Genomic DNA, 26,899 nt, shown 5'->3' on the forward strand with positions numbered 1-26,899 from the left:
TGATTTAATGGAATGTGTATAGAGTGCTTTATTGTAATTGTATCAAAAGCTGTTCCATAAATGTCCAGCTAAAGGAGAATAGTCAAGTGGCAGATAGGCACTTTGGGATAGTGGGAACGTTGAGGGATAGCCAGCAATGGACATGAGTGTGATTTGACAATGAGTGAAAATTAAAGCACCAAAGATGAGGTTAACAGTTTGAGTGAGTGGCTGTGCAGTGTTGTTCTGAAAAAAATGCGCGGAGGTTGTGATTAGTGTTGCGTAACTAAATCATAGCTTTCCAAAGTAACTTTGAGAATGTGCTTATCATTACCTTCAATTGTGGTCAGAAAGAGATGTGAATCTCCGTTTGGAAATGTGAGCATCTAACCTGCTATTAATGTAGGATTTTGTTGTGTGTTGCACTAAGTCTTCATTGCACTTAGTTTCAGGAAGCCATTTTGAACTAACTTTATTAACACCTTTCCAACAGAGGCGGCAGTATAACAAAAAGTAGTGTCCAGACTTTGCAATATAAAGCAGGTGTCTATTACACTGGAAGGTTAAATGTAGAATGGAATTGTGTGCTCGGGTTAAAAATGTGAAGTATTACAAGGAGTCCTTTTCATGCAGGAGTGGTTAAGTGAATGAAACTGGTGTTGATGTGTGTGTGTTTATATGTGACGTTCAAAATTTTTCCTTCTTATGAACATTTTTTTTAAATTTCAGAACTATACTTTATTCATAAAAATAGTTTTATATACATACACAGTCACTAAAGCAGTTCAGTTCTGTACAGTAGCAAATGAAGAAACAAACAAACATTGGACCTTGACTCTAACAGCAGTTGAGATTTCTTAAATTGGTACCCAGTAGAGCAGTCACAGGAACATGCTGAATACACGTCCAGAGAGGCCACCCACAGTAAAGATATGGTTGGAATAAACACTGAAGTTTCTGTGCCTGTTCATGTACACATGTAAGCTCTGTGCACGCAGACTCGATCTTAAACCAAGTACAGGGTAGTGAATAGAGGGGGAATTTTCATGTCTTTCTCACTTAAACCAGTAGAAGCTGAATTCTGTTTCCACCTTGTGGAAGTATCAATGTGTCTGTTTTCCCAGGATTGTGGCGCCCACTCTCAGGCTGATTCTGCATTTGTTTATGCAAATCAGAAACCCAATAACATAGGAACCTAATAGCCTTATAACTGCTGAGTGTGCAGGGCTTCTGCTCAAGTTACCCTGCTTAGTGAAACCTCGACTGAATGAAACAGAGACTGCTATAGTTTAAGTTTGAAACTTTGTCTTGTTGACCTAAGGAGAGGAGTAACATGCCTCACTGAGCTAGCTCCTCGCTTTCCCACGTGATCGATGCCAGCAAAACTGCTCTTCCTCCCACCACACCGTTTTGGGCAGCCCTTTCCAGTCTGAGCTCTTTGCCTGTCCCACCAGGCCTCCCCTTTCACTATTCTTATCATCCTACCTGTGAAGGAAAGGTTTTGCTGAATAAATTCATCCACTGTTGGAATAATAGAACATTGACTTGTACTTTAAAGGAGCAATATTGTAAAATTCACAGAACCCTTTTTATTTCCGTTTTATTTTAATCTTTAAGAGATCAGACCAAGCTGGATTTGTAAAAGCAGACAGACACTTGGAATGATAAAGGACAACAGGATTACTTTTGTATTGTACCAGTAAAGAGTTGGCACAGAGGTGATGACTTAGTGCAGTAAACCTCTATCGTGCAGTAGCTAACAGAACAATCTCTCCTTCACAGATCTTCCATTTCTTAAAACCACACACAAATTTAAAATATATCTTTGAATCAACAAGAAATTCCCATTGTACTAACAGAGAACTGTCATCTTATAAATTTTAACCACACAGTGCTACTTATCTTTCATAATTCTATGGATTCTGAAATGGTTCCTGCAAACTGAAAGGTAGCAAATGTAACGTCACTTACTATGGGGAGAAGGAAGGGCAGAATGGAGCACTACAGACCTGTTAGCTTGACACCAGTCATAGAGAAAACGTTGTAATCTGTCATCAAGGATGTGAAAATTGAACATCTAGAAAAGATGGGACATAGGCATTGTTGGCTGGCTAGCCTTTATTACCCACCGAGTTGCCCTTGAGAAGGTGGTGGTGAGCTGCCTTCTTCAACTGCTGCAGTCCGTGTGAATTGTGGTCAGAAATGATTTTCCGTTTTTTTGTTACCACATAGTTAATGATTGATGAGTGTGTCCATGAACCAACCAGGTAGTCAAGTTTGTTTATTCCAATAAAAGAATGGCAACGTTTGGCCCATAAATCACAGAAAAAGGGATATATCTTTCACAACCAGTATGTATCGAAAACCCAAGAGCTGCACTGTGTAACCAAAAATCAAAACATTTAAAATGTTTTCAAAGTAGACCTTTGAAAGGTTCATTCCTACATACACAATGTCTCACACTCTACCCAAATATTTACTGTTCATTTATTAGGAGACGAATGGAGATATAGCTCATTCTCCTTCTCAGGATACATTTTCTTTTTTCTCATTGTCAGAAACAATGTGGGTTAAAACACTCCAGTCATCTCTGAAGCATTATTTAGAATTCACTCCAAGCAGAGAGTGGAATCACCACATCTCACTAATTGATGGCCACACTGAGCATTACCTTTCCTTCTGTGTAATCTCAGACTTGAATATTTCCTCAAAAGGAGGACAGCGGTGTACAGGGGAGCATCCTAAATACTGTTTGCTTGTTTCTGGGAACTTGACAAAAGTTTTTTTCTTTAAAATGAAAGTTCTTTAAAATGAAAGTATATACAGTTCTAATGTGATAACACTGGGAGACCTGACCTTGGCTGGCATTTGTTCCTCAGGCTTGCCAGAAGAGAATTTGCTGGTCAGCCCAGGTGATTACTGGGTGGAGAATCAGCTCTGTTCTCATCTGCTTACGGATTATCTGAGAATCAGCATTAGTTCAGGGCATGGTCATTCTGTAAGCTGCTATTTTCCTTTCTGCTGAAGGAGATATGCCTGCATCACTGTATGTGTGTGCATGTATGTAAGTGCGAGTGAGTTTCAGTGTGTGTGTATGTATGGGTTTGGGCCTGTGAGAGTGAATGAGTGTGTGTATATGTGTGAGTGAATCTTTGTGTATGTCAGTGTGAGGATGAATGAGTGTGTGTTCACAAAAATTATTTCCTTTCTCACTCCACAACTATTCTATGAACAAATGAAAAATGAATTAAATCAAATTCTCTCAAGCTAACCTTTTACTTACACCAAAGGAACAAAAGAGGATTCCAACTAAAAGTGAATACTACTTGAATGCTTAATTATTAAACCAAAACAGTGGAATTAGTTATCTGACTAAATGTGAGGGGTTACTTCAGTAATGTGGGCTACTCACAACTGTGGTTAGGTTACCATTAAATTATCTGATCCAGGTAAGATATTTACATCTTAGTCTCTGTGTAACTCATGTATTTGCTTTAGCTTTGTTGATTCTGACTCAATGCATTATATTAGCCTTTGTTTATTTCAAAAAAAGGCAATTATTTAATCTCATAGTAACTCACCTTCCCCACCCGCCAACTCCACTGCCATCACCCGCAGTGTAGGCTTCACTGAAAAGATGTTTTTTTTTCAGCAGAATTACCATCTGTAATAACACAGGGTCAGTCCAATTTGAGGCACTGGCAGTTCTTTATTTTAAACATATCAAAAAGCATAAAATTACATCAATCTGATTTTGAAAACTAGGGAGCTCAGTTTCTCAAAGCTACAGCAAAGCTCACTGAACTGGCAAGTGTTGATAATGAACTTTATTTACAGATTTGACTTGTTTGGTGACAATAATTTCCAAAGTTGCTGAATGAATGGCACCCTTTGGAATGATTATTTGTGTGTTGGCATCACTGCAGGTTAGGTCCATCAGATCAATGAATGGAATATGGAAGCCTACAAGATTGTTCGGATTTCCAAAAGATATGAAACATGAGGGAAAGATGTGGTTAGCTATTAGATAATGGAAATGATATTATGGCATGAAAAACTGTCAGGTCTGTTTAACTCAGGAAAGTGATTCATTCAGACGAACATGTGGTAAATCAATCTGGTTTGGCAAATATATGTATAAAATACATACATAGTGCATTGAAATACCCCACGGTGTTTCACAGGAGCATTTAAAAACACGTTTTGACACTGAGCCACATAAGAAGTATGAGGTCAGGTGACCAAAAGCTTGGTCAAAGGAGAAGTGCTTTAAGGGAAGAGAGTGAGGTAGAGAGTTGGACAGATACAGAGAGGAAATTCTGGAGCTTGGAGCCCTTGCAACTGAAACCATGGCCATCAATGGTGAAGAAAATATAATTAGAAATGCACAAGGAGCTAGATTTAGATGAGCCCAGGTATCATGAAGGATTGTGGGGTTTGGAGATAAGAGAGTTAGGGAGGGGTGAGGAGTTGAAAACAAAAATGAGAGTTTTAAAATCACCTTGTTGTTTGACCGGGAGCCAGTGTCAGTTAGTGACACACACGTGATAGAGGAAAGGAACTTGATGAAATCTAAGACACAACTTTCAAGAAAAAAAGTTACTGAAGTGCACACATTTTAAAGTGCACAGAAAAGGCTGCATTTGAGCATTTATCTGTAGCCTGTTTGTTGCAGTCATTAAGAAGTCATCAAATGTAAACATAAACTGTCAACTGCAACATGCTCAGGTAGATCCACTTCAATAGGGAACATCTACAACGGGTATTACAGTTTCAAACATAGTCTGTTGGTGACTCTGTTATCTGGATGCCAATACCTCCATCAACAACAGTTTGCATTTATGTGATACCTTTAGTATAATCAATATTCCATAGTACTTCACAGAAACTTTATCCAATAAAATTTGGTATAAAATCACATCCGATATGCTAGGTCAGAGGAGTAAAGGCTAAAATGGGAGGTGAGCAAGAGGTTGGTTATCTCAGAGGCCTATCGGCTGGTGGAGGAGACTGATAGTGGAAAGTTATCCTTTTCTGGATAACTTGTCAATGACTATGGCAACGATTATAGGGAGTTGGCCAAATGGCCTGTTAAAGTTTAAGAAATCCCATGCCCATGGCAAAGGAGATTTCATGCATCCCCTTTGGGGTGGGAAAGTTGGTGAGTGAGTCATCCTAAACTTAACAGCTGGATATACCGCCAGGTAAAGTCTTGTAGCACAGAATAAGGTAAACAAAAACATAAGGTTGTGAAAGGAGAGAGAAATTCATTTAAAAACAAATAAACAGGTTTGTTTTATAAAACACATTGACTGCACGTGGGTGTCAAATCAAAGATGAAAGTGTTTACTGTAATCCTTGTTTCTTGCAGTTTAACTCTTGATTACTGAGAGCAGTAATTTTCTTGAAATTACTGTCTCACACCTACAATCCACCCTAAAACTCAGACTTGATATCATCATTTAATTACACTGTTGTAAACTATCTCAAGTACGCAGATTAACAGTCTGCCCCTGTGGCATGTTATGTGCATGCCAGGAGAGTCAGACTGAGGTGGTGGTATACTTGACAAAGAATTAAAGCTTTACCCAAAAACGGCACCGAGTGCAGAAACAGCCAGTGTATTCTTCTTCTAACACACCTAAGGAGGAGTTGCCACACTTTTCCTTTTAAAAAAAAATGCACTGCAGAAGTGACATTATTATTCTCAAGTCTGGTTTAAGTACATCGGGGAGCCATTTTTCCTGACTACAGACTGAGTACGATATTCTCCCATTGGGGTTGTTTTCGGTTGTGGGGGGGGGAGGGGAGGATGTCAGATATAGTGAGTGCCTCACCCACAACCTCGCCGCACAGCCTCCTGAAACTGGCAGGCAGCCCACCACAAATATAAGTAAATAATTACTCATCAGTTAAGCTTTTTCAAAGCTTGATTAACTCCAGAATTACTTTGGCCAGGCCGTAGCACAGTAGGCGAATGGTGACAGAGAGCAGCATGTTTGATGCAAGTTTTTGAAACTGCAGGAAGAAACGGGGGCTGGGGTAACAATCTTCAGGAGGTGCCCTTTGTGCATTAGGACACCCTCCCAGAAGAGAGCACTCTCCCTGCTTTTCTTCCTTCCTATAAGAATTTCAAAACCCATCCTTTCGCTATCCTTGCTTCCAACGCTAAGAAGGACAATTCCTTCCCACCCAGTACATCCTACTTGTCTGGATCAGGGGAATGATGAGGATCTTCAGTCTGTGACTGATTGGCAGAGGTATCAATACTCATTGCCATCTAGCTTTGACACTGCCAGAACTGGTGGAGTGGCACTAAATAGTGGGAAACCCCCTTTCCAGTTTAGCCAACTTACATTGTCTCACGGCTGAGTTTGTTCTGAGTCCGATAGCCAGCCACTGATCTCTCCCCTTTCTCCCTCCCACCCCCACCCCCACAGAAATTCCTGCCCCCCATTTTAATTGCACCGTAAAGAAACAATGCTGTCAGCTGAAAATTGTTTAGTAAACAAGCTTTGACAAGTTATATTGGCTAACGTTATTTCAAAATTACTCAAGGACCAGATATGACCAGCGAACCCAGTTATAATCTTGTTGGCTGTTCGTGTGTGATAGCCTTAGTATTACTAATAATTGTATAGATTTATTGGCTGAAACAATCTGACCTCAGTTCACTCCTTGTAACAAAAGCCACCTGACTAGACCTTGGGAACAGAAAATATACTCAAGTGATTTTACTACTTGCCTGGGGGGGGGAATGATCCCTCACTAAACTTAATTTATGTGGAGCCTCTAACTTGCTGTAGTGTGTCTTGAGCTAAACTACTCTGAGATTGCTTGATATAATGCAAATGGAAATAAAGGTATAATTTGAGACAGTACATTGAAGTGTCATCAAAATTCCTGGAGGCATAGTTTTCCGTGAAGCACATAACATTTTTTCTTCTGTTCATCTGGTGCATTACTGAGATTTCTGATGCAAGTACATTTGGTATGGAGAGGAAAACAACTCAGGGATCACTTTAACCTAAAGAGGCAAGCCTGGAAGCTACTGGATTGAGCTAAAGATCAATTTGACTATTTGCCCTTTGACTTTAATGAGAATAATATTAAATGGGGTACCAAACCCACTAGTTTCCTGATGGATGTAAATACCTCCCTATCTGCTAGCATTAATGGACACAGAACTGCCAAATTCAGTAATGTGATCCTTTGTTATTTCGAATCTATATATCTGTAATACTTCATTTGTTAATTTGATGTAAGTCTTGAAACAAAATCAGCTGAGAGCTAGGTGGGGATGCAGTGTTGCAGTCCCAAGTTTGGTGTTCCATGGAATCAAGGTGATGAAATTTGAATACTTCAAATTTTTGTGTTTTGGAGTTGATGCAATAGCGGAGGCTGAGGTGGCAGCGGTCCAGCGGTCTTCAAGATTCTAGTGAAACATTCCTGCTCCTCATAGCCTGAGAAAAATCATTTTACTCTGGGTGCATTTTGTCCTCAAATTCGCAATGCTAATTGCCCTTCAAAATTGCTATCAAAGTCCTGTGTACATCTCACGACCCCAGTTTGAGCAGAGATTTTCCATATCAACTGTTGAGAGACGTCATTACATACCTCCAGCAGTAGTTGGGACTTGAATCAAGGACATCTAGCTCAGAGGCAGGGACATTGTCACTGAGTTCAAAGACCCCGCCCACCCAGCCCCCTCCCCAGTTGGAATATTGAGAGATCTAATACCTGAAATATGTGAGTACTTCATGCTCTCAGTGGTTACACTCAGTGCAGGATTGCGGTGGGAATAGGGAAGTTTGACTCTGCAGTTGTCAAGTCACTATACTTAAAACCTGGAAACTAAGAAGAAATCCAGTTTATGACAGAAAATGATATAAGTGTATGGGAACAGGTTTGTTGCTTTAGAAAATCTGGAAATAAACACATTGAAATAAAAAAATTGAATAATATAACCACTGATTTAAAAACAATCACATTAAAAAGCCAGCATATTTTGGTTATTTGTTGTGGCGTTATTTGGAACAGTTCTGGATTGATAGTATACCCAGATCCTGCAAAATGAGAGCCCTGTTGTAGTTGTGTAAGCTATTCCACATGGAAAATTATTGCAGTCATGGGGTTTCCAGAAGTACACAGTCTGTTGGCTTGGCTTTGTGACTCAGCGCTTTGGCTGGCTACTTTCCTGTTTGGGTTTAGCAGTCCTTCATTGACCAGTAGCATTGCTCAACATTGGAGCAATTTCTGATGTTTATGCAGAGTTCTGTATTCACAAGGCTCTTATTCAGCAGCAGGTTATAATATAATATGAGCATGTTTATACTTTCTTTTGAATGATGCAGCTGGATCTTACAATCATTTCCAAATGGTGCTACACTGAACACTAATAATCTCAGATTTAAAAATATAGAGTCTGACTATTTCCACAGTTTTGTGAATTTAATCTTTTACTCTTTCTTTTCTTCCACTGTGACTTACTTCATTCAAACCTTGTCATAATCTTGTCATAAATCAGCCAAGATATCTCTGAGACAGCCTCATTGCCACTTTAAAAGTTTTCTTTGGAAATGAGTTACTGTCATATATCTGTAGTAGGAAAATACAGCAGCCAAATTGCTCACAACCAGGATCCACAATAACAATGAGGTTAGTAACTGGAAAGATTGGCTGAGGAATAAAAAAGTGGCCAGGACACAGGAAAAGCCTTCCTGTTCTTCTTTGGATATCACTGTGGGATTTTGCTGCCATCCTGAGTTTAATTCTTCAGTTTAATTGTGAATTAGTGTGAATTATGATTTCCCTAGCAATATGTTAGACTCATACAATGTTACCGATCCTTTATGCATTGACCATAATTTGCTTTTCTCCTCAGGTACTGCGGACATCAGTCCATTTGCAGACCCTCGCCAATTTGAGCGTCAGTTTCCAGGACTATCCTCGCTCACAGAATCTCGTTTTTCAGATCCACGCATGAACTACCCTGGCGCTATGTCTGCCGCTGCCTTCACTTACTCCAGCACTCCATCCACAGGGGGTATTGGGGGCATTAGCATGACAGGCATGGCAGCCACAGCCCGTTACCATACTTACCTGCCACCACCCTATCCTGGGTCAGCCCAGAACCAAAGTGGACCCTTTCAGACAAGTGTCTCACCATATCATCTCTACTATGGTGCCTCCACTGGATCGTACCAATTTTCCATGGTTGCGGGAGACCGCTCACCGACCAGAATGCTGCCTTCTTGCACCAGCGCATCGAGTGGAAGCACACTCATGAATCCCAATTTGGCCAATCAGAATGATGTTGTGGATGCTGATGGCAGCCAAAGTAATTCTCCAACAGCAATGACCACCACAGGGCGAATGGACGAATCGGTCTGGAGACCTTATTAGAATGCCAAAGATGAGTGAGCAGCAGGAATTGTTCAAAGATAAAGAAAACCTTCTTTCTGTGAACATTAAATCATTCTAGCTGTAGTTGAGAGAATAGTGGAAAGAAAATATCCTAATATCTCCATGTACAGAGTTTGATTTTTGGCTAAAGGTACTTACTGTATATACAATCAAATGGTGAGCTATGGTGGAAAATAATCAGTTTACTTTATTGTTGCTAAGTACCCACCAAGTCAAAATGACTTCCAACCAAAGATAATGACCATCATATTTCACAAATAACAAAGAGATTGACATTGGTTGGATATAATTGATATTTTAGCCTTTCACAACAATCATTTGTTGGTCAATTGCGGTTATATAATTGTAATTGACCATGTGGATACTGGATTGTTTTCTGCTAATGGTGGGACCATATGTAGTGTTTCGACACTTGTGTTTTTTAATTGAATTGAAGTTGACAGGACTCTCTCTTAACCTGCACAGAATTTTCGCAGCTATTGAAAATAAAATAGGCCTCTTTTAACAGACTACTGTGTAAAGACGAGAAGATTCTTGTAGTCATGCCTCTGCTTTTATCTTTAGAACATGCACAATGCTTGTGTATTTTATCAGCGGTACAAACAAGCCATGTTGAAGTTCTCATGAAGACCAAAAACAGAAAAAAAAAGGCCACAAGACATTATCTAGGGATTGTTGAGTAAACTTTGGAAAAATGTGTTATGACGTTATTGTCCGCATTACTTTTTACAAATGAGGTAGTGGTACACAAGCCACTTGATTTATAAAAGCATTAGACATTGATATCCTGAAGTCACCCAAACATGGGGACTTCAGCTAAAGTTTCTGTGTGATGAATGAGGACCAAATCAAAAACCTAGGTCCCTATCAAAAGGGCACACTTAGAAATGTTTCTGAAAACCAATGTATTGTATTGTGTTTGTGTAAGAAATGTGTGGATCAGTCATTTTGGGATATTTAAAAAATTACTACTTACATCTTTGTCCCCAATGGGCAGGGTTATTTTCATGAACTAACTGTGGATTTTGGTTTTACTGCACTCGTTAGGGCAAGCTGTGTATGCTGATTTAGAACACACATACTATTCTGGCAGAATCTGTTTATTTTAATATTTGAATACATCACCACAAATGAGCTGCAACTTTCTCCACATCTACATCACATGTACAAATAGCAGAATATATCTTTATATTTACCACTGAATCAATAGAAACTAGATACATGTTCCAATGGATCCAGGATTAGACTAAATTAGCATCCAATCAATTAGTTCACTCATTGTGAACTGCAGCTTAAAATGCACAGAGACACAGTGCTACTGATCAGCTTGTGAAGTTCTTTAACTGTTTGGTGGAGTTGTGATAAGTGCTCTTATGGATCTAGCAGGGTGAAAATCTGATTGCACATTACATAAAAATGTCCCTGTACTATACAAGTCCTTGCATGAATAATATGCATGTATAGTATGTATTCCACAACCAGTTACAATGCAGCTTTTAGCTAGTAACCCATACTTTTCACTTTGCACCTCTCAAAAAAAAATTAATTGATGAAAACATAAGTACCTGTTCTTCAAATAATCGTGTAACCTTGTGGTGATTTCATCAGATATTTAATTGTTTACATAACAGTGTAAGACAAAACATTGCTGTAGATATGGGGAAGAGCAATACTTCTGGTAAAGATGATTTTAACAAAAAGATAGAATACCATCTTGGTTACCCTAAATAATCTTTATTGAACAAGCCAAAAAATAGCAACTCTTATGCTTAAAGAAGTACAGGTTTCTGGAAGGCTATCATCAACTTAAGTGTTCTTATTCTCCTAGCTGTATTCCATTTATTTCATGTATCAAAGAACATCCATCATCTTCGTCTACACTCAGTCTACAATATGGTAACATGTCTAGGTGTTACACATACCACAACACTTAGCACACTACCAAAGCAAAAAAAGACCTTCAAGTTTCTTTGTCAGTGGACTAGGTTTCATCAATATTCTTAAGGTGTGTAGGTACTTATTCATCGAACAGAGCATTAAGGATGGGTTTGCAAAGTGATTATCTTAATGTGAAGTGACTACCCTAAATTGCCTTGTAAAACACTGATGCATACATTAATGTTTAATTGGAAATTATTTGTCAGTAGCCACTAGCAGCCTTCAAAATATATTTTAGCTTGTGTGTGCTTTTACTTGTGTTTTACTTTTACCATAAATAATGTTCCTATTGGTCTGTTCTTTCAGGGATTATTTGGCTATTAATGTGAAAGATTGGAGTTTGTTACACCTGGGTTTTGAAATCATCCAGTCACAGTTGGGGAATTTTTTAAAAAATGAACAAAACCTTTAAAGGTAACTGCTTGATTCTAAATTTTTGATTCTTCTCAATTCATCATGAAGCTTGCACATTAACAATTAAAAAGATTTTCTTTATGAATGCCCAATGTAAAATCCAAGTGAATTAAATCAAATGGCTATGCTGTTATAAACAATGTTTAAGGGCAATTATAAATTGCCAATCTTTAAATTTCTCAGTTCTTTTTTTACTAAGAGACTGTAGTGTGTTTTTTTTTTAATCCTCAAGTACATTTTGTTGTAGTTAGGTACAAAACATGCAACTTTCACGAGTGCAGTAGCTGCCTGAATGTGGAAGTTCAGTTTACAAAAAGCATTCAGACAAGTCACAGATGCCACTACAAAGTTTCTCAACCCATTTATTGCTATGGGATATTGCTGCTTCATGGAAAACAATCTAAACTGGGGTTTTTAGTCATATGTAAAGAGCAGGGAAGATCTCACTTAAGTACAAGAAGATTTTAAAGGTTTTGAAGGCTGAACAATATCCCATTGTTTCTTATTCCATGGGATGGATTTAGACTGGGACTGCACTTGCTAAAGGATATATTTCAAACCATTTGAAAGCTATTTTGACATCCAAGATGTTATTACAAGTTAATATGTTCAACAATTGATGTTACATGGTTGACATAAAGCAATACATTTTGAGCCAATGGTTTGTATTACATACCTTTGGTATAAATATATTTATTTTCCATAAAGAGAATCAAAATATAACCTTATTGAACACAGCCTTGTAGCTTCAGAAAGTCCATAGAAAATGTGTCTCTAAAAAACAATGCCAGCTTAACACTTTCCATCTTATCTCTTATAAGCGTAAAGTCTCCTTTGTAATTTATTTATTAAGAGTGGGAGCTGGAAGCTGTCCACATACAGACATTTATATTTCTGTACAGATGTATCTTATTTGGATTAAGCAGTAGCACTTATATGAGGGTGTCAGGTTACACGCTTTAAAGTTTGTGTCAGTGTGAATTCCATCCTATTTAATAATTGAATTTATTTGTTTTTCAAAAGGTTAATTATCTGCCAAGCTGGGCTTTTTAAAAGATTGGAATATTTTTTTTCTTACTAGAGAAGTGACAATTCTATGCTAAGCTGTGAGTTTAGGCTGCAGGCAGCAACATGGAAAGCAAAGCACCAGATCAGTTTGTTCAGATGTATCCAATGTTACAAACCTGATTCTCACAAGAGTTTTCTAGTTAGTTCAATATAGTGAGCCACAATGGGGGGCACGGGATAGAAAATCCTTTGTTTTATTATCGTCAAAAAGCCCACTGAGCACTAAAGGAAAATCTGGGTAGCCAAACAAGCAGTCAAATCAACTTCAAAGCAGCTTCCCTTTTTGGCCACTTTCTGTTATCCATGATTGGTGATCAGTATTTGATAGTTGCAAATAGCTGCCTGGCCACAGTTTCTTGCACCCATCCCCAACTCCTACCCCATTGTGACTGGAAACATAATATGATCAGCCACAGATCTGCTGATTTAGATTAGAAGCTACAGGACAGATGTTCTGATATTGTCACAGGTCATTGATATCTGGGACATTTGATGGACATTGCTGTGTACATGGGAGTAACTGAAAAATCCAAGTTTTCTTCAACCATCCAGTTCCACCAGAACAAGATGGACGTCTCATAGACCCCAGCGCTGCAACCAAGCCAACAAAGTAGCACGTGCACTAATCCATTTTTGGATTCCAACCTGAGTTTCTAATTTTTTTTTAAATATCCCTAGAGCTTGCTACTATCTTAATCCAAAATTAGAGAACTCGTTCAAAATATCCATATCGAGTTTGGCTCACATTTTAGGCCTGATTCCCATGTATACGCCTACCAAGGCAGCTTCTAGGGGAGGAGAAGTAATCATGTGTAATTATGTGATTCTTTTTATATAAAAAAACTTTATTTTTGGTCTAGGTTTCTGTGTTTGAAGATATCAGTCTAAAAAAAACTGAGAATTCAATTCTGTAAGATATACAGTTTCTGTGTAAATGTACATTCTATAAGCATAAATCAATGAAATGCCTGCAAAATATTACCATATGCAACTAAACAGCTGCCTGTTTTGTTTAAAAGTATACTTCCACAAGCCAACTCTGTCACTGCTATATGCTTTGGCTGTATCAAATAATTGCTTTCTTCTAACATTAATAAAATGAAAAGAACTCTGCCTTTGAAACCGCTTTTGATGGTTTGATATTGTAAAATAACTTAAAAATATGGTTGAAATGGAATTACTGTATTTAGAACTCCTGTACAACATAGATTATATTTCGTCAAGATGTTCTTTGTTTTGTTCTCCTGATTAATCACTGGAGTTAAGGCTTGTGCTTCAATAAAAATGGCCTTTTTTCTGATGTAATAATTTCAGTGTAAGTGTTTGAATTGACACTGTTGCTCCTTTAGAGCATTATGTACCTGTCTCCCTCAGTCTCTTCACTGCTGCTTTGCTTAATTAGCCAGATGAGTCAATTACCAGCAGATATTTGATCAGTCAAATGGTCTTGTTCTGTGCTGAATCTGAGTAAAGAATTTTCCAACACAAATACTATGAATGCCATTTTCGTTTCCGCTGATAATGGGGGATTACTTTTATCCATTTGTTTCCTAACTTCTTCAATGCTTTCTTATAAAATCTTCCCACAGTCACATGATAAATTTGCAAATCACCTCAATCTAAACTGGGTGCACAGAGTTTAGGATGCTTATCTCTGGCCTTAAGAGCTGCATTGCTGAAAATAGTGAACGGTCTTGAGGTTTGTTAGTTTGTGGACCAATGGACTTTTTTTCTGTTCTAATGAGTTTATCTCTCAAAACCTTGATAAATAAAACAAAGTAAAGATATCAGTGAAGTTATTCTAATTTGAATCTTTTCTTCTGGTGTTGGTTTCAATAATAGAAGCACACCTGTTCATAAGATTTGTCAATAGTTCTAAACATTACTGGTTGCTACCAGCAAGTTTCTCTTTATAATTGTGTTTCATCAGTTTCACAGCACAAATAGTCTATGCTAGGTTTAGAGTTCACATGAGCCCAATGTCTTTTTCATCATAGCATGTCAACATATCCTTCCATTCCTTTCTCCCTCACGTTTATCTGGCTTTCCCTAAAAGCACCATTGCTATTTGCCACAACTATTCCATATGTAATGCCTTCCACATTCTGAACATGCTTTAGGCAAAGAAGTTTCTCTTGAATTCCCTATTGCATTGTTAGTAACTATCAAGTATTTATGTCCTTTAGTTTTAGACACCTACACAAGTGGGAAAACGCTCACTCCATCAAATCTTTCCTTGATCCTCCAACCTCTATCAAGTCACTGCTCAGATTTTACTTTTGGAGAGAAAAGAAGCCCCCCGCCCCTCCCATCCCCATACACACGTACACACCCTCCATCTTTTCCATCTTTCCTATTGGGCATATCATTATGGAATTGCCTTCCCAGCTACCTTCCCCACAACCCCATCCCCACCCTCCTATTTATCTCTCAGCCCCCCCACCCCACCCAACATTCCTGATGAAGAGCTTATGCCCGAAACATCGATTCCCCTGCTCCTCAGATGCTGCCTGACCTGCTGTGTTTTCCAGCACCACACTTTTCAACTCCTCGTTATGGAATCACCCTTGTGAACTTTTTTCAATGCTTTTTCTGATACATCAATGCCTTTTATTAATACAGAGGCCAGCGCTATTCATAGTACTTCAAAGTGTGGTCTAACCAATTGCCGAAGAAACTAAAAGGTTTGAATTTAAGAGTACAGTATAACGGAGCATCTGGATCAATTTGTACTGAGGGACCACCCAAAATTCAGAATGGTCACAACCTGAAGTTCAAATAAAGCAAGCATTTGGAAAAGGGAAGTCCCTCCTTAAACTACCAAGGAAATTACATTTAAACCCCACGGTATCGTCATAAATATCAGATTTCCTTCCCCTGCAACTCTTAAGCCACCAACAAACTTGAATGAAGAATTTTTTTTTAAATGCTGACAGTGACTTCATCCTAGCCAACATAATCCACCCACCAAGTGTAGAGGCACGCGCTATTTGGCTCAGTTAAAGAGAAAGACACTGAGTATGTGCGAAAGGAACAAGAAAAGAACAGCATGCTCAATATAGAAACCACATGGTGTTTTCTTAAAGGCATGGATCTAACTAATACAAACAATCTGAAAAAGACACAAAATTCAGATATTAATTTCCTTTCAACATTTAAATGTTGGCCACACCCAAAAATCAGTTTCTGGTTACATTAACTACACAGAATACAGTACTAATCACAGCTTTTTATACACAGAGGATAATATTTGTGGTGGAACATTATATATTTCATGTTTATTCAGCAAGGTAAGGGTTGTAAAACTAAATCACAACATGTGATAAACAAGTGGAATCTTTGTACATTCAGCAGAAATATAGTTTTAACTGTTTAGAGTACTGCTCATCATAATAATGATTGGATTCAGCATGTTAGGTCCATAGAGCAGGGTCAGTATTAGCAAAAGATGACTTTAAGAAGAGGAGTTCAGCTACTTGCTAATCTATAAGATGACATTTAAAGACAAGGCTTGACTTATTTCGACCGCATGGAATGACTGCCACGTAGCCCTATGTTTTCGGCATGTTTCCTGTTCAAGGATATAAAACACATTCAGCTTGAGTACCACATGTCCACCATGGAGCAGCAGCTTGTTTGTGTTTTGAAGCATTAATCAGTTACAGTGCTCTTAAAAAGTACTGTACTCAGTGACGTGCAGTGACCTCAATCCCAGCAACCACAAAAAATGCTTCTTTAAAAGAGAATAGTAACATGACTACATTAAATTAACCCACAACCACCCAAATGTTTCCAGCGAGATTTCTTTTTACTGATTCCCAGAAAATAAAATGAGCTCAGTGTGGTCAGCGCCACTGTCCACGAAATAAAAGCTGACTCCATATAACTATAATAACCACTAACAAAACTTTACTTAACAATAATGTGGAACTGAACCACAAAGATAATTGGGTGTTAAAATTAGAAACTGTAATTTATACAAAGACATTGTGTACCTACTTTGAGAGGTTGCGTGGTCATTGGATTAGTCTGGACTGTGTGCGGAGAGGATAAACACAAAAAATGATATGCTATTTTCTTTTGGTCAAAAAATAATTTTCACGAAAATTGCAGCACGTTAAACATTCGCTGAATGAGGAATACAAGGATTTGTATTGGTTTGGAGGTTTAATTTAATGGGCCAACTGTCAAGTTGTGTAACTGTGTGAATAACAAAGTAAATAACAGTTAGCTGAGTTTAGGAGAGGAAGATCCTACCCGATCGACTGTTTAACTTCAGTTCAAGCAGATTTTTTTAAAAAAAACAAATATGATGTCTCTAAGTTTCCAAAACTCTAAACCCCCTTTTAGGCCCAGGGGTCAAGGATGCTGAAACCTGCCAGTTTTCCACAAACCTGCCTAATTTTCAAGAGCTTTTCACCAGAAAAAAGGAACATGTGTTGGCTGTATGTGTGCATCTTGGAACTGAGGGCTACACAAACACAAAATCACATTCAATATAACAGTGATTTTCCAACATGTGCTGTCAGATGAGCAAAGTTCCTGTTGCCAACATATCATTTGGTAAAATCCCTAAGTCTTTGCATCTCATTTTCAGTATATAGTGTGAGTATTGTTTTCCTTACAGAAATATTCAGCCTGTGCTGGACATATAACAGATATCTACAGGAGTCATACTGCAGCACTGTTCTTTGAGGATGTTACTAGACACGTTGATGAGGGTCGAGCGGTGGATGTGGTGTAGATGGACTTCAGCAAGGCATTTGATAAGGTTCCCCCTGGTAGGCTTGTTCAGATGGTCAGGAGGAATGGGATACATGGAAGTTTAGCTGTCTGGACACAGAATTGGCTGGTCGACAGAAGACAGCGAGTGGTAGTGGAAGGAAAGTATTCTGCCTGGAAGTCAGTGGTGTTCCACAGGGCTCTGTTCTTGCGCCTCTACTCTTTGTAAGTTTTATTAATGACTTGAATGAGGAGATTGAAGGATGGGTTAGCAAGTTTGCAGACGACATAAAGATTAGAGGTGTCATTGACAGTATAGAGGATTGTTGTAGGCTGCAGTGTGACAATGACAGGATGCAGAGATGGGCTGAGAGGTGGCAGATAGAGTTCAACCTGGATAAATGTGAAGTGATGCATTTTGGAAGGTCGAACTTGAAAGTTGAGTACAGGATTAAAGACAGGATTCTTGGCAGTGTGGAGAAACAGCGGGATCTTGGTGTGCAGGAACATAGATCCCTTAAAATTGCCACCCAAATGGACAGGGTTGTTAAGAAAGCACATGGTGTTTTGGCTTTCATTAACAGGGGGATTGAGTTTAAGAGCCGTGAGATCTTGTTGCAGCTCCATAAAACTTTGGTTAGACCGCACTTGGAATGCTGCGTCCAGTTCTGGTCGCCCTATTATAGGAAAGATGTGGATGCTTTGGAAAGGGTTCAGAGGAGGTTTACCAGGATGCTGCCTGGACTAGAGGGCTTATCTTACGAAGAGAGATTGACTGAACTTGGACTTTTTTCATTGGAAAAAAAAGGAAGAGAGGGGACCTAATTGAGGTGTACAAGATAATGAGAGGCATAGATAGAGTTGATAGCCAGAGACTTTTTCCCAAGACAGAAATTGTTAACACGAGGGTCATAGTTTTAAGCTGTTTGGCAGAAAGTATAGAGGGGATGTCAGAGGCGGGTTTTTCACACAAAGAGTTGTGAGAGCATGGAATGCGTTGCCAGCAGCAGTTGTGGAAGCGAGGTCATTGGGGATATTTAAGCAACTTCTGGACATGCGTTTGGTCACAGAAGTTTGAGGGTTCATACGTTAGGTTTACCTTACATGAAGATCAATGGTCGGCACAACATCGTGGGCTAAAGGGCCTGTTCTGAGCTGTACTGTTCTATGTTCTATGTTCTAAGCAAAGCATTTTAATGTAGTCATAATGCTCTATTTCCAAAAGTATATATTTTTACATGAATAATGAAAATAATCTTCCAACAAAAGGTATATTAGTTCAGAATTGAAGTGCTTACAAAGGAGCAGAATTGTATCAGGCCACATGCCTATTCAAACTTTATTAAAAGAATGAAGACACACCCAAATCCAAATTTTAATAATCTCATTTGAGGTTTAAATTTTAAAAGCCAAATGACTTTCAATCATTTCAAACTGTATTTCAGATATCTTGAACCTAAGCCATTTGTTCTACTCCAGTTTTAGTGATTGGGCTTCAATGGAGCACAATCAGTTCTGGATGAAACCAGTTTGAGAGCTTAAACTTGACTCACTATTTACTCATCCCCAGCAAACAATGGCCTGACAGTCTGGATGCAAATTTTAGTTGTCTGCGCAAGAGCTTAGTTTTTAAAATCTGTTTACACTAGGGATTAACAAACGCTTAACATTGAAACTGAATCAAGCCTGAACTACTGAAATTGCTTGACTGTAATATTGCACACAGGCAAGGGAACCGAGCTCATCATCAAGTTTCTGTTTTGACAAAGGGAGAAAATGAAATAAAGTAAAAAGAATTCATTATATAATAAATGCCTGTTGTAGCCTGTTTCTTTTTTTTTGCTGAACCTAGTCATTCAAAGGATTCAGCATTCCAGACCTGCATCATTACTTTCCCTTGCTAAAATGTCCATTTAGTATTTTGGGTGGGTTATTATTGCTCTGGGCAGGGTAGCATATTGACAAAAGCCTAATGAGTAACGGGCACATGTCCACCATCCTCATATGCAATGAGGATTAGTCTCAACCTGGCCACTTTGGGATTCCACCAGAGGCCAGGCACCCTCAGGGATTTTAGAGCATTCATGTCTTATCATCTGCTTAGTATCCTATGTAGGAATGGCAATTGGAAAATCACAAAAAGAACACTGGGCATAAATTCCCTTTAAAGCAGCATCTCTAAACATTTCTTAAACCTGAATCATATAAGTTATCATCAAAATAACCACAGTTAATACCTCAGCCAGACTTGGTACTCTCATCAAAACACACATTCAACAGCATTGCATCCAATAAAGGCTATAATGATATATATTCTTCAAGGAAAAACTGTTTTAGGAATCAAAATCCCTTACATTTGGGAGAATCATGTTATGTTTGCAAGAGCTGAAATTGATAGCTATCCTTCAGAAAAAGCAACAATCAAAAAGGAGAACAAGCCATTGAATGATCTATTAGGTTATCATGGAACAAGTGTGTGCAACTCCAATACTCGATAGACCACAAAGGATCAGGTGGTTACGCAGCAAGAACTTTTCAGAAACCTCAGGTCTCCCTGATGGATCAGTGAGTTTATTAAACCAGTAGTTGAGTCACATAGTAGTTCAATTCCTGATCTGAATTAGTTGATCTCAGTTGCAATAGGGTAACTCCAATTAGCAGCAGCATTCTGCATTAAGGAAAGGAACATTCTTCAAGTCTTCTGTTTGTGATTCCAATCTAGAAAATGTGAGTATAATTTTAACCTAACTTGTTGGTTGAGGAACTAAAGAGATAAAATGCAATACAACATTACTCTCCATTAAATTCACAGTGGGCTTGCTCGCAACGATTCTAGGTCAATCTGTTAAGTATTCTGTCCTTAATAGCATTGCTCCCACGCCAAATACTCCTGTTTTCATTACTATTCTTAACTGAATTTGCATTCCCTGGGGTGTGGTGGGGAACATTCTGTAATAGTCTAGGTTTTCACTAAATCAGGAGATCTTTAAGAATGATGGGTGTGAGATGTCACAGAGAGTAAGTCAGGGGCATAGCCAGACATGAGAAGCTGTAAGAGGTGGCTGGTAGGCATGGGAGGATGGTGAGGGCTGAAGGAGCTTTCTGTTTTTATTATAATTGGGACAAAGACCTACAGCACCAAGACATTTCCCTTTTACCACGTCACCTCATGCCCAACAGTCACACAATGAAAATTTTATCTTGTGGGCACTTTCTCCAAGGTGTGAAGTTTCCTGATTCCTATTTTGTTGATGAAAATCCAAGCCACAGTGAGATGTAATTGAGGAATTGTTTGGATTTTTAATACTGCGGTGAAGGACATAGTGCAATGCTGATGTACTTTTGGGGTTAGGAGAAAGAGTTATTGCTGTGGTAGGAGCATCTTGCAGACTTTTACTGCTGTGCAAGTTATTTAATATTGAGGTCAAGGCAGTTAAACTGCTGAAGTGTTTGACTAGTGAGAGTGTTTAATTTACCTGTGCCAAGTCTACTGTGGCAGATCAATGGCTAAGCTGGTGTTCATTGGTGGGTTCCAAAGGTGAAAACCTGGCAGCCACGAAGGGGACCTGAGAAAGGCAACCTAGAGGACAAGGTGGAATTATCTTAATTAGGATTAATTAGGTCACTCACTGAGAAAAGTGGAGACTAGTTCATTGAATGCATTGGAGGTTGAATTTGACGAATACTTGATCAGCAATTGTGTCAAAGACGATAGAGGACAGATAAAAATGTTGAGTTAAGGTCGCATTCATCCATGATGTTAAAAATCACACAACACCAGGTTATAGTCCAACAGGTTTAATTGGAAGCACACTGGCTTTTGGAGTGTTGCTCCTTCATCAAGTGATTGTGGAGGGCACAATTGTAAGATACAGAATTTATAGCAAAAGTTTACAGTGTGATGTAACTGAAATTATGCATTGAAAAATACCTTGATTGTTTGTGGAGTCTTTCATCTGTTCGAATACCATGATAGTTTCACATCTTTCATGTGTAAATCACAAAACTTTTTTTTAAAAGTTGCATTCTCAGGTTAACTGTAACAATTGGTGTTAGCTAGGCAACATATTGTCTCACTAACACCAATTGTTACAGTTAACCTGAGAATGCAACTTTTAAAAAAAAGTTTTGTGATTTACACATGAAAGAAGTGAAACTATCATGGTATTCGAACAGATGAAAGACTCCACAAACAATCAAGGTATTTTTCAATGTATAATTTCAGTTACATCACACTGTAAACTTTTGCTATAAATTCTGTATCTTACAATTGTGCCCTCCACAATCACCTGATGAAGGAGCAACACTCCAAAAGCTGGTGTGCTTCCAATTAAACCTGTTGGACTATAACCTGTTGTTGTGTGATTTTTAACTTTGTACACCCCAGTCCAACTCCGGCATCTCCAAATCATTCATCCATGATCTTATGAAATAGCATGACAAATTGATTGAGCCAAATGGTCTACTTCTGCTCCTACTTCTTATAACCTTCTGATCTTACAACAACATCTGTGGTGATATGGGCTCTGTCAATCAACATTAACAACTAGAACTAATTGCTAAGAGAATAAAACCAACACAAAATCCAGAGCGGCTTCAGTCTTTCCTCTGCTCACCAGCTCATGAGGGCAAAGGAGGCGTACAGATGTTGGCAAGTCTGCACCTCTGAAAGCCATGCCTCTGAAAGCTATGCAGAAAACAGAGAAAGGTGACCAACTGTTGCAGTAGTTTTCCTTGTGGGATTTAATCAAAGGTATTCCAGTACACAAAGATAGTTGATCTTCCATTTGACATATAATGTAGGAAGCGTAGCCAGGAAGGATCTTACTTATCTTGTATTCTGGTCATGAAATTGTCATGAGAAAATCCTCACTTCGTCTTGATAATAAGTGTTATTATTTTATCAAATAATGACTTGTACTTAGCATAATCCTGTTTTATTTTTGATGTGAGTGATATGCAGGCTTGCTTCAAATGCATAGGTATTTTGTGAATTCACATATCTCCTCCGAGGTAGATGGTATTCATCCCTTGATTTTCTTGTTCTGAACTCTTAGAGAGCTGAAGATGCCCTGAATCAAGAAGAGGTCCCCCTCTAGTTGGAGTTTTAGAGAGAAAAGTAATGAGTCTGAAATATTGGGTGGGATCTTATGGGGACAACATGGGTAAGGCAAGATTTGTAGCAGAATTGTACAAGTAGTTCAACAAGTCCCTTCTTGATATTGGGAGGAACTTGCTGCATCTCTTATGCATTTGTCATACAGGAAGTGCGCTTCTCGTTAGGCAGTTGTGAGTTGCCAATTAAGGGGAATTATTGCTTGTCACGTGTATTGTTAATGGCATACTTGCCTCATTAATATTCAGTTTCCTATCTTAGCAAATGCAGCAAGCATCTAGATGTTGGGAATTCTCAACTTGGGAGCCAGAGTAGTTTCCTGGTGACTTCAGCTCTCCACTTGCTCTGAAGCTCCTTCATCCTAGACCTTGGGCACCAACATCTAAGGGCACATTCCAGGGGCATCATTAACATGCACCCATGTCCATTGACATTAGCATTGGACATGGACCAGCCTCTAAGAACCCTCACGGTACATTTCCAACTCATTGATAGTACACTTCTGCACTTCAATTCTACACCTCAGGGTGATATGGCAACTATTATTGCAATGTTGCTGCAAGGTCACTGTATGCATAGGGGCATGCACTCAGGTCATAGACTGAACCAGGTTACTTCGACAAGCTCTTCACTTGCTCACAGAGTGTTCATTCACTCTGAGCATATCTGGATGCTCAAAGCTTCCCAAGCAATGCTTTGTGTTTTCGCGCTTTGTTCCCTCAGACTTACCATCTAGCACAGCCATAAAGCCAGGAAGGTTTCAGAGCTGTTAGCAGGCCTCAGTCAAGTCAAGGGAGATAGCCTTTGCTCAGAGGTCCTGGAAAAGTAAGTCAAGGCAGTCTCCAATAGTAGGGGATTTGTCATGGTCAATCAGCCACTCAAGGCAGTCACAGTCTGAATGCTCTGCCTATAAAGGGCAGAACGCTGAAGGTCCAGCAGCCCACCATTCATCTTGACTCCTTCTATCCTATTGGTGGCTACTCTCCTCTTGGAGTGAGAGACAGGCAGGTATTAAGGGAGATGAAAGTTGGGGGCACAGCAATGACTTTTGGTGCAGGTGTGGAAATGTCTCAAGTGAGTGAGTGGGCAGCACAGAGGGCACACAGGGGTGATAGTGTGGGGGTTAGGGCTGGGTAGATTTTGCAGGCAATACTGAGAGTGGTAGAGCATGAGCCTTAATGAGAGGTGGATAGAGTGAATGTGAGATATCAGAGGGAAGGTTGCTGACAGAGTGGAGAAGATCATTGACCTTCTTGCTATACTGTTGGGCATGAGACTGCACTGGCCCAGGTGACAACAGTGCTTTTCCAGATGCACAAAAGCTTCTGAACATAGCACAGGTGTTAGGAATGCTGACCTTTTAGCGGAGATCCAGTGAATGGTGAGTTGTTTTGGAGACAACACATGATGAGAAGGAGCTAGAATTGAAGGATAGTGTATGAGGCTAGATGTTAAGATTCAGTCACAAATATTGCGAGTGAGAAACACTCCAAAACACTCGACAGAAATTGCACTTAGCCAAACATAGTAAGATTCAGCCCATTGACTCTTTTCACTTCAGATACTACTTCAGCTTACTAAGTATTTGCAGCTATTTTTGCTTTTACTTCAGATTTTCAGCATCTGCAATAGCTTGCTTTACTTTGAGCGCTTCCTTTTAAGCAACTTCATTCCTAAGATAAGTGATAACTCCTGGATCCAAAACACTGGAAAGTTTATATTTGGTACACAGTATGAGCTCATCAAACCCCATATGTTAAAGGCTCTTAAAGCTCAGTCTGAAGTGCTTCATCCTGTTGTAAAACCTGTTCTTGCTTAATGTTGGAAGTCTAGGAACGAAATGCCAGAAAATGATATGGAAATGTTTAGTTTGTAATAAAGTTATTATACTGTGTACACAAAGGCTGTGGTTTTGCCTTTTAGCCTCTTAGAGAGGTGATTATTATTAAAAAATGGTTCCTGCCATATATCAGTAAAAGAGGGGAATTGTGGGATGTTGGTTAACTCAGTTGGCGAGACAGCTTAGCAAGTGGATCAAATTAATGCCAACAACATAGGGCTTGATCTCTGTTCTGGCTGAGGTACACTCAGAACCTACCTCCTCGTACTGTAGTAGAAAACTATTTCTCTGTGTCTGACCTTCACTCAGGCAGAAAACACCAGAAGATATTAGCAAACAGCTATTCTACAAACTAATTCATCTTTTTAAAAGATACCCAAAAATATATGGAAGAGGGTAGGGGGATTATGAGAACACATTGAACCTCCTACAGGTTAAGATTATGATCTCTTGGTTAAAACAAATTACCAGACTCTGAAACGAGCTTAACATGAGTACAAATTGGTTGCCTCTTACTTCTTGCTAATTAAGAATGGTCCATCCCCAAAGACAAACTAATGGAAGATGAGTGAAGCTGACCAGAGCGATGGGGAGCTAAATGCTTCTGAAAAACTATCCTTCTCCAAACACTCTCACTTTGAGCGAAATGGGAGACCCCTCAGTTGATGGCTAGGATTGTCCTAGCCACTTGGAAGTGTTTTTGGAGTGTGGGAGGGATGGAGTGGGAAAGCTTGGACATTGCATGCTCAACATGTTCCTAACTTAAATGACATTTAGCTGGAGGAGAACTCCCAACCCAGCAGTGACAAGACAGCTATTTAGAGTGATCACAAGACCAATTAGCCCATATTTATCCAATACAGTGAGATCTTACAAACAATGAGCTATTTTAGAGCTGTGAATGTTATTTTAGAGCTTTAAATAATAATATTCCTGTCATTGTTATTTCAGTAATTAATTATCATGCAATCTGTTTATAAGTTCATTGAAAGTGATTCAAAATTTTTGCATAACATTGACAGCTCTAAATTAACATATTGATCCAAATGGTGTTTACCAGTGGCTCGATGAAACTAACTTCTATTTCTATCTATCTAAATATATCCACATGTAATTGAATCTGCTTTTTTAATGATTGTAACGAGGTCATAGAATATGGGTTCCCTGACTGGGGCTGTTACCTGGTCCAATCGGGGAGCCCTGGCTGACAGATATAAACTGGAGTGTCGCACTCCCTTTTTGATTTTCTTAAAAGCCTCCTTTTCAGTTTTTGGTTGCACCTCAGTTCCTGATCTTCGGGCACCCAGTACGGAGAGGGGAGGGCAGGTCTGAAGACCTCCTCGTGGGTCTGCTCCTGGGCCTGGCCAAACTGGCCATCAGCAGGTCCAGGCAGCAGGCCGTGGAGGGGGTCGTTAGGGCCGACTGCCTGCCCTCTTCCACGGTTACGTTAGAGCCCGGGTGTCCTTGGAGAAGGAGCACGTGGTGTCCACCAACACCTTGCAGTTGTTCAGGGAGAAGTGGGCGCCGCAGGGAGTGGAGTGTATTATTTCCCTGTCCAATTCTATTTCGATTTAACCCCTGCCCTCGCCTTCACTGTTTGATCACACAGCATTGCCCTTTGATGTGAAGGGCATTGCTTGTCACCGGCCACTTGGGAGTTTCCTTTCTTCCTGGTGGTGGGAATTTGAATAAAGATTCATGCACCTTGTGTCTTTCACAGTGTCTCACACCTGCACACACAACATGGGTGCCGGGGGGAAGAATAAGTGCTACCGCAGTCAGGTGGTAGTGTGGGGTAATTTTTTTAAAAAACAGGAGTGTCAGAAAAAAAGATAGAAGAATGAACAGCAACATCAGAGATTTTGAAAAAAAAAATAAACAGGAGTGTCAGAGGTTCTGTTCCCTCTGAGGGATAACCCTGAAGATGCCAGACCAGTGTCAAGTACTATGCATGTGTAAATAAAGGATGACTTGATGACAGGATACTGGCCTCTGCGGAGTTATTTCAGTGGCAACCACAGGAAAAAAAAACACTCCTGAAGAAATTCACTCACAACAGTCATCTTTTGAGCTGGGGTAAGCAATTCTGGCATCATGCCATATTTCGAAAGTTTGTTTCATTCAAACCTGTTCAGATTAGATTAGATTCCCACAGTGTGGAAACAGGCCCTTTCGCCCAACAAGTCCACACCAACCCTCCGAAGAGCAACCCACCCAGACCCATTTCCCTCTCATGCACCTAACATTATGGATAATTTAGAATGGCCAATTCACCTAACCTGCACATCTTTGGACTGTGGGAGGAAACTGAAGCACCCAGAGGAAACCCACGCAGACATGGGGAGAACATGCAAACTCCACACAGACAGTCACCCAAGGCTGGAATCAAATCCTGG

At 39.4% G+C, this 26,899-nt stretch overlaps 1 protein-coding gene across 2 annotated transcripts in view; it reads left to right on the plus strand.

The window, feature by feature from the left end:
* Nucleotides 1-14,223, plus strand: part of runx3 (RUNX family transcription factor 3) — a 154,827-nt gene extending 140,604 nt beyond the window's left edge. For both annotated transcript variants that reach the window (XM_072548353.1, XM_072548354.1), the window contains one exon: nt 8,864-14,223. In XM_072548353.1, coding sequence (XP_072404454.1) covers nt 8,864-9,384 — 521 coding nt within the window. In that variant the 3' untranslated portion in view covers nt 9,385-14,223. The remainder of the gene's footprint in view (nt 1-8,863) is intronic.
* Nucleotides 14,224-26,899: the final 12,676 nt, after the last annotated feature.

This window comes from Chiloscyllium punctatum, chromosome 27 (assembly GCF_047496795.1).
Source record: "Chiloscyllium punctatum isolate Juve2018m chromosome 27, sChiPun1.3, whole genome shotgun sequence".
NCBI lineage: Eukaryota > Metazoa > Chordata > Chondrichthyes > Orectolobiformes > Hemiscylliidae > Chiloscyllium > Chiloscyllium punctatum.